The following is a 13,160-nucleotide window of genomic DNA, read 5'->3' on the forward strand; positions in this document are numbered from 1 at the left end:
CACCAGTGCTCAGGACGGCCTCCCACAGCAAGGACCCGTGTCACCACCAGTGCTCAGGACGGCCTCCCACAGCAAGGACCCGTGTCACCACCAGTTTTGCCTCTGAGGGTTAAGGTCCATAACCTGAAAACGTGCAGTCCGTTAAGTCTAATCCAGGGCTGCAGAGCGTTGGACCCCTCGAATTTAGAGATATTCTCATGGTAAAAATAAAAATGGTACATATATATGTATAATTATATTTATATGTATATATATCCCTCCTGAAGCAAGGGACATCTTAACCTTCAAATAAAAATAAAACAAACTGCCGTGGGCTAGAAATAATGATTATTTTCTGCCGTGAGATTCTAGGAGTGATTCTTTTCAGGAGTGTTGACATTTTCCTCTTTCTCGACACCTTCAGCCCTCGATCATCACTGATGCAGGGCAATGTTAATTTGATGCAATTTTTATTGCTTATCATCGTCAGCCTCTCACTTTTCTCTCAGAGCAAAAGTAGTGCAATTTCAGCCTCTCCCAATATCATCAAGAGTGTTTTCTTTGGTTGTGCAGACATTTCTGTCTTCTAGGATGATTTCTTAAATCCAGCAGAGGCAACTGTAGATGTTAATATCCTGAGGAGGCTGTGGGAGCTGATGCTGATAAAAGTCAGGCCAATGAGATGCTCTTTCCGTTTGTGTATATATGTCTCTGTACACACACACACACACACACGGTCTCCAACTTCATGAAGGATCAGCGTATGGTTTCTCAACTTTAGGATGGTGTGAAAGTGATGTACATTCAACAGAAACCATTCTTTGAATTTTTAATTTTGGCCTTTCAAATGCTCTCTTATAAGGTTGGCTTTGTGTTAGGTAATTTTGTGTAGCCATGTCCAATGTCAGTGTTCTGAGCATGTTTAAGGTAAGCTAGCTAAGCTATGATGTTTGGGTTAGGTATATTAAACACATCTTCAACTTTGGATTTTTTTTTCAACTTGCTGAGTTTATAGAGTTGTAACATTTTTGTATATCAAGGAGCAACTGTGTGTAAGTACACACAAATACATACGTAAATCCATGCATTCATATACATACCTTTATAATTTCACTAAAAATTATATTAAAATTATTGTTTTAGGCTGGGCATGGTGGCTCACACCTATAATCCTGACACTGGGAGGCTGAGGTAGGAGGATCCCTCAAGTTCAGGAGTTTGAGACCAACCTGAGCAAGAGTGAAACCCCATCTGTGTTAAAAATAGAAAAATTAACTGGACGTTGTGGCAGTCAAGGCAGGAGGATTGCTTGAGCCCAGGAGTTTGAAGTTGCTGTGAACGAGGCTGATACCATGGCCCTGTAGCCTGGGTAACAGAATGAGACTCTGTCTCAAAAAAAAAAAATTGTGGTTTCAGTTATTTGGTAGGCACTTCCAGATACTGGCCGTCTTCTCCACTCTCTCCTTTCTTTACTACAATTCTTTGCCAAGCATTGACACGCAGGAGGGACTCGAACAAATGCTTATTGGACAAATAAATCAAGTGTGACAATCTTGTTGGGACTTTTGGATTCCAGCCCGTGTTTCCATGTTTGTATGAACTTATGTCATTAAAACAGTTTGGTAAATATAAAGCATATTTTTATGGTGTTATCATTTTGATATATTCATTCATTTCAAAATCTATGTTTTTTATTTTTAAAGTTATTTCAGGGGATATAATTTGACCCAGAGGGTTTCTGAATCCAGGAGGCACAAGACTCTTACTAGTTAATAGTTTTCCATATACCTTAAACTCAGGGAGGGACTAGTAAGCAAGAAAACAGGTTTCAATAAATGGCTTGATTTAAATGTACTTAAATTGATGATGCTGAGGAAATTATGAACAGAGCACCATTTTATTTGGGGGCCATTTTATTTTATTGAAGAGCTTGTTGACTAGTTCACTGGATTTCTTTCTTTTTTTTTTTTAGTGCTATTTCTTCACAATCGAGTTTGGCCTCTGCAAACAAGAAGGACAACTGCGGGCTTATGGAGCAGGGCTTCTCTCCTCCATCGGGGAATTAAAGGTACAAAGCTGTTAATGAGCACGTCCGTCCCTTGCAAACTCGTTCAAGGTCATGGAAAATATTGATTTGTCTGTGTATTTCTACTCACAGATACCCCATAAATATTTAATACAGAGCACTTGGCACCTCAGATGTGGGTCCTGACCTAACTTTTTGCGCTTTATGAAAATGGGTCAGGCCTTTCTGGGTTTGTGGTGTGACTCCTGGATGAGCAGTCACGTGCACAGGTCAACAGGAATGGCAAATGTCTGCTCGATGCTGGGTGACAGGGGCTGGCATGAATTCAGTGCTGAAAGTGAGCAGTGGACTAGCAACAGTCTTACTGATTGAAGTTCACTCATGAGTGTGGTTTGGCTGCTCCGACTCTATCACCTCCCAGACTCCTTTTTTCTGCCCCAACATATACTTCCTCTAGGGGAGTTTGAGGTTACTTCAGCTTCTTCAAAATTAATGCATATTAAGACACTTGTAGGCATATAGTATAATAGAGAAAAACTAAATAAATCTATTGTCAGAGAGGTATCTAATACATGAAATCATATCTAGGAAATTGTATTCTTTTTTTTTTCTGCCTTAAAATGCAGTAAAACAATCATTTATTCAGGAGTTTTGAGACCTGGAACATTCTGATACTTTAAGTATTCTGGTTATTTAAGAATTGCTATTTATACTGCCAGGCGAAAGCAAGTTTTGGTGAATTTAGAATGTGATGTGATGTACAATCTGGAAAGGGTGCTGAGAATAATTTAATCTTTCTTTGGTTATTCACACTAAGATCAGGATTGTGGATTATACCAGAGTTTTTATTTTGAGCATTGATTACCCTTATATACCCAATAATATAATTGGGAATATATCTCCATAGTGACTGGAGATTTTTGGTTGATTATAGTATTGGAAGATGCAATTTACTGTAGTTCCATTGAGTCTGCTTGTTTTGTGGCTCCACTCATTCATTCATTCCTCAGACATTTGATGGGGCGCCTGCAAGGTGCCGTGTGCCATGCCAGGCACTGGGGACGAAGAGACAAGTGATAGTGATAAAGCATAAGAAGGAAATAACATCAGCCACCGAAACAAGCACGTTTAAGTAGACCTCAGTATTTCTGGCGCTCCCACTTCATCCCCATAACAGCTCATGTGACAAGTGATATTATTGCAAAGGAGGAAACTGAGGCACAAAGACAGTAAGGAACTTGCGTAAGGTCATGGCACTGGTCAGCGTTGGAGCTGGGACCAATCCAGGCAGGCCAGGCTCTAGGATCTGAGCTCTTACCCACGAGGCTCCCCACTATCAAAGAATTTGCAGTGCATTCTACAATAAGAGATAGACAACCATACAGATGGCACGTCATGTAAAGGGGGGACCAGTACACCTGGCGCACCTGAGACCATACCTGAGAAACCCTCCTGACAGGGCCCTGCTGCCCAGGCTGACTCTCGGGGTGGAGAGGCTGAATAGGAAAAGGGCGGGGTGCACAGGCCAGTCAATGGCCAGCAGTGTGTGTAGCACAAAGACAGCCTTTTGACAGGGTCTTGTGGTCTGGTTAATGAGGCTCGTGTAGGCAGCGCTGGGGTGAATCTGTTCTTTCTGTTCTTATTGGTGTGGACAGAATCGTCTGGAAATGGAAATCAGCCAGAAATCTGTACCCCGAAGGGCATCGTCCACCATGCACCCTCTGGTTCTGGCCCATCAGCTCTGGCCATTAGCATTCTCTCACTCTCAAATTCCAACACCCCGACATCTCTATGATTGCTGAGTTGGACCATTTTTACAATTCAGGAATTCTTCCTACGAGAAACACCTTCTGACTGCTCCCAGGGAGGACGTGACATGAGATGCCTTCCTTGGTGCCCCTTCCCTACCATTTCCCTGCCTGGCTTGTGAAAGTGTCCAGTGCCCGGAGGCCCTGCTGAATTAATGGATGCCAGTCCTAGACCAATATAGGGGTAACTTTACCGACAGCATTATCATAATTCCTGTGTAAACATGCTCACAGTTTTGAATGCAGTTACCTTTTGTAGTAAAATATTTTGTGCTATTCCAACTGTACCTTAAACATAGGCCCCAGCTAAGTTGCTAGAGGCCTTGGTATAGTCTTTTTCCTAAGTATCCACAATTCACCTTCTCTACTTCTTCTTCTTCTTCTTTTTTTTTTTTTTTAGACAGAGTCTCACTGTTGCCCAGGCTAGAGTGCCATGGCAGCAGCCTAGCTCGCAACAACTTCAAACCTGGGATCAAGCAATCCTGCCTCAGCCTCCCAAGTAGCTGGGACTACTGTCATCCGCCACAACACCTGGCTGGTTTTTCTATTTTTAATAGAGACAGGGTCTCACTCCTGCTTAGGCTGGTCTTGAACTCTTGAGCTCAAGTGATCCTCCTGCCTTGGCCTCCCAGAGTGCTGGGATTACAGGGGTCACCTTTTCCTGTTAAGCAGAACACATCCTAAAATTCGTGCTGTGAGAGGCTGAGTGTCCTGAGGCACAGAGGCCGCCCCTCAGAGCTGGCCATGTCCTTCCGAGTGCTGTGTTATAGTTTGGAAAACTTTCATTTTCTTCTCTCTCTCTCTCTCTCTTTTTTTTTTTTTTTTTTTTTTTTTTTGACAACAGTTCCTTTTTTTCTTTGAAGGCAAAAGAAATACAGAAAAGCATGTGAAAGCTAACATAAATTTGAGAACCACAGAGACTACTTTTCTTCACTGGAGTGATGGTTGCTCTCTCTCTTGTTCTGTGGTGTACTTTGGGGAATTTGGAACGTGTGTCTGGGTAGGGCTTTTCCACATCTCCCATCACCGTGGAGAGCAACGCATAATGTGCTAGGTCATCTGGACAGTGACTTTTAAAAAAGGTTCATAAAAGGATAATTGGTGGCCATTTACCTACTGTCCAGCTGTGTCTGTCCTGTCACACACTTTTTATCCTATCCTAGACTTTATCTCACCATATGCCTATTGTTTTTTCATTTAGTATTTGCTTACTTATTCATTCATTATCTTCAACAAACACAAAATCAATGGTCCAAGATTTCAAGGAGCTTAGAGTCTAATAAGGAAGTTTTAAGGAAGGGATTGATATAGATCTTTCTTGAACTCTCTTAAAGAAGTGACATGTCAGGTGGCAAGGAAATGATTGCTAATTACTGAATTAGCTGAGTCTTATCTCAGAAAGTTCAGCCATCTTTAAAGTAATTTCTATTTTTTTCCCATGTGCAAAAGTCCTGTCTTCAAGGATGTCCAAGCTGCTTAGCTGTTGGACATCACAGAAAGTATACCCGGACCTTTTGATTTGCTGATCAGCTTTTCTTAGTGTTTGTGCATTTACAGTGAGGCCCAAGGCACGTCTTTATTCTTCCAATGTGGCAGAAAAGAAAAAAGGTTGGACATCCGTGGTAGGTTTTTATTGCCTTCAAGCCAGAGATCAGATTTTTTTGGTAAATAATTTAGCTTTAGCACCTACCTTTTTAAGCTTTGATAAAGCTGATGGTCTAAAAAATTACTATGATTATTTTGCTTTATTTCTAGGGCCTTTCTGCACAGTGAGTTTTTTGTACTGCCTCCATGTAGCTATTAAGCAGCATTCCTGAAGCAGCTTTGTATTTGTTACAAGCATTGGTATTTACTACCACGGCAGCAACTCTGGGAGGTGGCCGGAACTCCTGCCAGGATGTGAAGAGGCTCCAGTGGCTTCAGGTTCTCTGAGGTCAGCTGGTAGGTCAGTGGTGTGGCTGGAGTTAGGACTCAGTGCCCCAAGGTCTCCCACCTTCACCCTGTACAGACGCTCCGGCTGCCCTGCCTCCTCCCCGTTCTGCTCATGAATCCAGTTAGGTTGGTAATGACAGAACAAATACCCGACAATGGGAGCTGGAAACTGTGTCTTTGACTTTTTACAAAAGGATTATTTGAAGACAGGGGTCCTTCCCTTGCCCCTGTAGCTTATGCAAACCACTGAAATCTTCAGCATCTCTAATTAAAAAATGCATAATGCATCATTGCCCAATTTGGCAATAGGAATTTTGATGTCATGTTGCACTTGGTTAGCAGGCTGAGCATTTGAGGGTGGCTCAAGAAACATTACACACATACATGCCCACGGAATGTGTCTATACATACGTAAATGTAAATATTTACTGTCTTTCTGGTGGGGGAACAGTGATGGTGGTGTGAGTGTAGGAGTGTTTGCAAATTCTTATTCAGAATCTAGGGCCCAAACTACTCATAAACTTGACTTCACACTTGAGTTTTTTCCAACTTTAACCAGTCCCGATATAGACAGTGAGGATCACAGGGTTTACATTTAGAATAGTTGAGATAATAACTCTGTGTCATTGCAAAAGCAGGTGTCTGGTAGGAAGGAAGAATTTAAGCTGATGAACTTTGGGCAGGTGCTGTTGGAGTCCAGGACTGGGAAGCCTCATAAGGAGGGCCATGTTTCTTTCTTTGTGGTTCCAGACCTCTGAGAGAGAGGGGTGCCACCAGTGGCCAAAGGTGTGGCTGGGATATGTGTACAAACTGTCCCCTCTGGCCTGAGCTAGTGATGGTGACTGAGACACTGAGCATGTCCTCTGTCAGGCACTGTGCGCGCAGTACCTCATTTACTTCTGGCCATGACCCCAGGATATAGATACTATTAATATTCCTGTTTTCCAGATGAACACTGGAATATGCTTACAGAGGTGAAGGAACTTGCCCAGGTCATGTAGTTGGGTAGAGATAGAGCCAAATTTGAATGTTAATTCTTTATCTTAATGACCTATAGTCTTAATTACCTTCTAATGTTATATACTAGCAATTGGGTTCTGGAAAATTCATGTTTTTAATTTAAAACAATTTTTAAAAACTTTTCAGAATGTTAGAGCGTATACTTGTTTGTTTACGTACTTTGTTTTTATACAGATTGAGCCAAAGTTATACACGTAAGTGGGCCCTTCACCCACATAGTGGGCATTGTACCCAATAGGTGTGAATTTACCGGCCTTCCTGGACCCTCCCTGGCTTGATTTTCATTAAGATTTTGTGTCCATACCCACACTTCAGTGTTGATCCATTACTTTCAATTTGCCTCTTCCTTCTCCATTCTTGTGATGTTTCACTTAGAAGAATGGATTCTCGTTCCCTCCATGTTGTCCAAAAAGATACTAGATCATCAATTTTTCATTTTTTTATGGCTGAGTAGTACCCATAGTATGCATGTACCATATTTTATTAATCCATTTATATATTGGTGGGCATTTAGGTTGTGATTATGATTATTATAATCACATCTTTGGGATTATAAATTATGCTGCTGTAAACGTTTGTGTGCAGGTGTCCTTTTAATAAAATGACCTTTTCCCCTTTGGATATACCCAGCAATGACATTGCTGGATCAAATGGCAGGTCTGCATTAAGTTATTGGAGATGTCTGCATACAATTTTCCACAGAGGTCATTACTAGTTCACAGTTCCACCAACAGTGTATAAGGGGTCCTGGAAAATCCTCGATGTTGAAGAGAGATTTTTATACTCAAAAAGGCATAATGGAGGCTGGTGTGGTGGTTTGTTCCTGTAAACCTAGCCCTCTGGGAGGCAGAGGCAGGTGGATCACTTGAGCTCAGGAGTTTGAGACTAGCCTGAGCAAGAGAGAGATCCCATCTCTACTAAAAATAGAAAAACTATCCAGGCCTTGTGGTAGGTACTTGCAGTCCCAGCTACTTGGGAGGCTGATTCAAGGGGATTACCTGAGCCCCAGAGATTGAGGTTGCTATGAGCTATGGATGCCATGGCACTCTATCCCAGATAACAAAGTAGGACTCTGTCTGAAAAAAAGAAAAAAAAAAGAAACCAGGAAAAAAAAGAGACTATAATAGAAAATAAGTCTAAACTTGTGCCCTAAAGCCAGTTAATTGCTAGGGGGACCCATGTGGACAAGGCCATCCCCAGGCCCAGGACAGCCTGCTCTGGCCAGTTTACAATGGCTGGAGTAGAGAGAGGTGATGTTGGCTTGAGTGCTCTATATTTGCAGACTCTGTGAAAATTGTATTGCAAGAAGAGCCTTAGAATTCATGTAGGTCAACCTTTACAGTCCATCAAAGAGGACGCTGTGGCCACCATGGGCAGCTGCACTCACTTGACGTCCTGTCAAGCTGCACTTTGAACTCAGGACTGCTGGTTTCGGTCCTGTGCCTTGGTATTAACGCTGTGGGTAAACCTAAAATAGTCCTGTTAGAGAGTGTCTAGATGAGAGAAGGTGGCTCTCATGTGCTCCTGCACTTTTTTTTTTTTTGAGACCATGGCATCACAGCTCACAGCAACCTCCAACTTCTGGGCTCAAGCAATTCTCCTGCCTCTGCCTCCCAAGTAGCTGGGACTACAGGCACCTGCCGCAACACCCGGCTATTTTTTGGTTTGCAGCCATCATTGTTGTTTGGTGGGCTGGGGCTGGATTCGAACCCACCAGCTCAGGTGTATGTGGCTGGCACCTTAGTCATTTGAGCCACAGGTGCCGAGCCTCCTGCATTCTTACAGTGACTGTCAGCCACACTCTGCCAGCCTCATAAAGCTTCTCTCCGCAGGAAGATGGATTAATTCTTGCAGACTTGAGGATATTGAAGTGTTAACACTTCAGGAAGGAATCGCCACAGATTTCCCTGGGGACATCCAAGAGTTGGCTCAGTGTTTACAGAGAATCTACTCTGGACACAGGGATGGGGCACAATAGCTAGCTGCTCCTGGGAACCGAGGTGGCTTAGAGAGGGATGCGGGCAGGATTAGAGAAGCACACACCCCAGGGCTTCTCCGCTGGGCAGTGGGCTTTGGAGTTGAGGGAGGTGTGCTGCTATTTTATGCTCCTTGGGCCACACTATAGTATTTAGGGACAGAAAACTTCCTGGGGGGTGGCACCTGTGGCTCAAAGGAGTAAGGCGCTGGCCCCATATACCGGAGGTGGCGATTTCAAACCTGGCCCCAGCCAAAAAAAGAAAACCAGGGCAGTGCCTGTGGCTCAAAGCAGTAGGGCGCCGGACCCATATATCGGAGGTGGTGGGTTTAAACCCGGCCCTGGCCAAAAACCACACACATACACACACACACACACACAAAACCTCCTGGGATGCATGGAAGGGTATCACTGTCGGGTAAATGAGACTGTTCACAGGTGCCATCACCACCTCATCTGATGGTCTCATGCACTAGGGCTGTTCCTCCACTTCTAGGCTCCGTTCCTTCTACTGCTGATCTGTGGGTACCAGTATTACCCCCAGATTCCTTGACAGCCAAGGAGCAACACTGGTTCTGTATTTCACTGGAGGAGCGGTCCCTAGCAGTAACCAGCCTAGACACACACCACAGGCTCCTGAGGACAGTTTGTGTTTCTGAGAGCTTAAGACAATTAACCTCTAGTTTTACCTTTAAACACTGCTTTGGGCAACTACAATCTTCATTGTCTAATGGTCTTTGCTTCAAATTCTGTTCTGTGAATTTTCTGATTTTTCCTGATGCCTGGGGCAGAGCACCCTGCCCTCTGGGTGCTTTCTTGATCTACATTCATCCCCTTACCTGTGAAAACGACTGCGTACCTGACCACCAGCGGAATGGGCACACAGTGAACTTCTCTGACCCACACGGGTTTCAGTCTCGGTTGCAGCCCACACACAGTCAGAGGCCTCCTGTCCCGCGGTGACTGCGGAGGCTCGTGATGTCGCGTAGAAGCGCTGGAGCCCCAAGCAGATGAGTTTCACTTCCTTCTACGATGTGCTTGTCCTTGACTTAGTGAAAAGTCTTTGGTTTAAGATGTCCCAAGGGAGCCATGGCTTAAATGTTCTTTGCCACTGCATCCGTGCCCCTGAATGCGGAGATGAGAGAGAAGACAGACCGTGCACCCCGAGTCAGCCTTCCGGGTACTGATGGGTGGAAGGACCAGGGCCCAACGCCGGGGACAACCGAGCAGAGGCCGGGCTGCCGAGGACGGAGCTCCTCTCCGAAAACCACCAGCCATGGCGAGCCAGTTCTTGGCAGAAGAGCAACAGCTCTCCTAAAAAGACTTTCTGTTTTGTGAATTTGTTTTAAAATATGGACAGAGTTATTGGTCGTGGGCAGCCAAACTCCCGTGGTGTTCACCGCACGGCATCGAATCCAGCAGGGAGGCATTTGTAGGCGTAGTAACCTTCTGCTTATAAGGGAGTAGTTCTGTGCACCGAGAGCAGGAGTTGGCCCTGAGCCGCCCTCGGCACGCTGTGCTGGTGCCTGCGGGGATGCACAGAGGGCTCGGCCAGAAAGCCGGTCCACGCAGGCCGCCCTTTCTCTTAGGTGTCAGTCTTGCGGTTCACAGTTGCGTCTTCAAACTTAGCGAGCCACAGATGACTTCTTGGAGGCTGTATATCGTTCCATACATTTTGCTTTTGTTGGAGGAGTAAACCAAGAATTTTGAACAGGAAAAGGTTTTCAAAATTTCTCCTCAGTGGTTGGAAATTGAGAGGGCAGAAAAGTGCTAGAGCGGAATCCATAGGCTGGAGTAGAGAACGTCTTCAGAATCGCCCAGCCCCAAGCTCCCATTTGCAGTTGAGAAAATAAAGGCAGTCAGAGGCCACACGATTCGCCCAGGTTACTCGGTTAGACTGCAGGGACCCCAACTAGGGCCCAGCTCTCTAACTCTCAGTTCCTGGCGGTTTCTGCCACCCCTTCCCTCTCCCCCAACTTATTTACTTCCTACATTAAAGATAAGACTGAATCAAGAGGAATACTTCCAAAATGTAGCCAATGATCACGATCTTCGATGCCTTTACAAAATAAGAATTTCTTGGTTCCATTAAGACCTACCAAAGGAAACTGCATTGTCACAAGCTCCTCAGAGATTTCCGTTTACATTACATTTTAGAATCATCAATCTCAGGTCTATAAATGGGCAGGTGGCATGTGGCAAGAAATGACCAGTGACTTTTAACATTACTGAATTTATCTGGAGAGTAGTCGTTCCTCGTTTCCTGCTGTTCTTAGTGCCAGTCATGTAGTGAGCTGAACTGAGCTAATGACGGCTCAAAGAGTAATTATCCCAGCTTTCCTGTTTCTCTAATGTCTGCTCTGGGGATAACTATAACTATTAATATTAGCTCTTTCCCCCCCGACTGGCAATGTTTATCTGCTGTGTACTGCTCTGCTGTACTTAGTGCAAAGTAAATGAGTGCTTTGCAAGTACCCTCAAATATCCAGGCCCACTCCAGCCTCTGTTGGTACACAGTATCTGGCCTCAAAATGCCTCGCAATAAGCCCACAAATAGTGTAGTCAGAGCCCCAATTACCTCTCTAAGCAGGTAATTATTACTTCTGCCATTTAAGTGAAATTTTAGCATGTTGCTTATAGCAGTAGATTGAGGAGCATATTTATGTGGTTCCTGCTTCTATTCATAGCCCAGATTTAAAATTCCACTTCTGCTGGAGTACAGCTCTGGGCTGTGTCCTTCAGTATGAAGTTGGCTGATAATAAATAAAATATCATAACCTCATTTCCCCCCTCAGTACCTAATACAATTAAACAAATAAACAAAATCCTAAGACCCAATCTATTCCGAGTACAGGAGAATTCTGTGGACTAGTAACTGGGCAGCCCTGCAGGATTACTGAGTGTATTGGAGAAATGTGATGTCGAGGCGATCTGGAGTGCCGTGACAGAGTTTAACGGGCTTCCTGGTGTGTTTGCAGCATGCCCTTTCTGACAAGGCGTGTGTGAAAGCCTTTGACCCGAAGACGACTTGCTTGCAGGAATGCCTTATCACCACCTTCCAGGAAGCCTACTTTGTCTCAGAAAGTTTCGAAGAAGCCAAAGAAAAGATGAGGTAAATTTGCTTTTTTCCTATCTAGAGAAAATAACTTTTAATTTTTCTGGCTCTCTTCTTCCTTTTATCTATCTCTTACACCAGTGTGGTTGATCATATATTTTTTGATGTCTGTTCATTCTGCAGGGACTTTGCAAAGTCAATCACCCGTCCCTTCTCAGTGTACTTCAATCCCTACACTCAGAGCATTGAAATTCTGAAAGACACCAGAAGCATTGAAAATGTGGTGCAGGACCTTCGCAGCGACCTGAACACAGTGTGTGACGCCTTAAACAAGATGAACCAGTACTTGGGGATCTGATGCCTGGAAGCCGTGTTGTCGGCTGGGCCATCTTCTTGGGACCTAGCAGCAATTCTGTCACTGAAGCTGGTGTTGCCCTTCTGTGTCATGGCCTGGCTACTTAGCATGCAATTCCATCTATTTATACCTGCTTGTAACTTGCTGTGTAGTATATAAAATACCAAAAGAACCCCAATGGCACATAACCACTGGCATGACACAGTGTGATATCTTCAAATGTCTTAAGCAGATTCAACGTTACTGCTAGTGTCCCTAACCAGACTGTATCTATTTAAGATTTGTAGCAAATAACCCTCTTCTGATCCTAGCTTACGCCCTTCTCTGTCTTGGACTTGAGCCTTTTCTCTGTGTTCATTAGATATAATGAAAATAGCAGTAAAGCTGTTTCTGTTTTCAATAGTATCAGTGTTTTCACAGCATTATTTGAGAAACAACCAGAATTGTGGGAAACTTCCCATCACAGTAGCAAAAGATTCAATGTTCTGTTTCAAAAATTGTTGAGTTAACACAGTATTTGGAATGAATTTTAGGTTGAGTATTTATTCAATGGAAAAAATGTATGGGTTGCATTGACCTTGTAGAAACTGAATTGTGAGAAGTTTCCTGGAGAATTTTGGAAGCTAAGACTCCCAGAAAGGACATTAAGAAAGACTAAACAGTGGGCAATAAATGTGGGGACTGTGAATTTTATGCTGGAATAAAGTGAATTATCACACTCAGATGTTTAACTCATTTCTCTGGTTCAGAGGATAATAAAATCGTAGAGCTATAAAGATCATTTTTTGATTTCCAAGATGTGAAAATTGTGTCACAGAGAGGTTAAGTGATTTGCCCGAAGCAGCACAGTTAGTTAGCTGCCCACCTACATTCACAGTCTATTGCATTTTCCTTGGGATTCCCGAGGAGCTCGACTTGGTGTACACGTGTGGTTATGTGCTGTCCGAGGAGGGACACTACTGCCTCTTAAAGTTAATGCTCATCACGAAACAGGACTTGGTTTGTGATCA

The 13,160-nt window shown here is 43.8% G+C and overlaps 1 protein-coding gene across 2 annotated transcripts in view; it reads left to right on the forward strand.

Annotated features, from left to right (window-relative positions):
- TPH2 (tryptophan hydroxylase 2) overlaps positions 1-12,258 on the forward strand; it is a 109,049-nt gene extending 96,791 nt beyond the window's left edge. Inside the window, exons 9-11 of one of the 2 annotated variants that reach the window (XM_003798947.3) lie at positions 1,952-2,047; positions 11,719-11,852; positions 11,979-12,258. In XM_003798947.3, the coding sequence (XP_003798995.1) occupies positions 1,952-2,047; positions 11,719-11,852; positions 11,979-12,153 (405 nt within the window). In that variant the 3' untranslated portion in view covers positions 12,154-12,258. The remainder of the gene's footprint in view (positions 1-1,951; positions 2,048-11,718; positions 11,853-11,978) is intronic. The other variant, XM_012810854.2, reaches the window with a different exon arrangement.
- Positions 12,259-13,160: the final 902 nt, after the last annotated feature.

This window comes from Otolemur garnettii, unplaced genomic scaffold (genome assembly GCF_000181295.1).
Source record: "Otolemur garnettii isolate 467f Iridium unplaced genomic scaffold, OtoGar3 scaffold00143, whole genome shotgun sequence".
Taxonomy (NCBI): domain Eukaryota; kingdom Metazoa; phylum Chordata; class Mammalia; order Primates; family Galagidae; genus Otolemur; species Otolemur garnettii.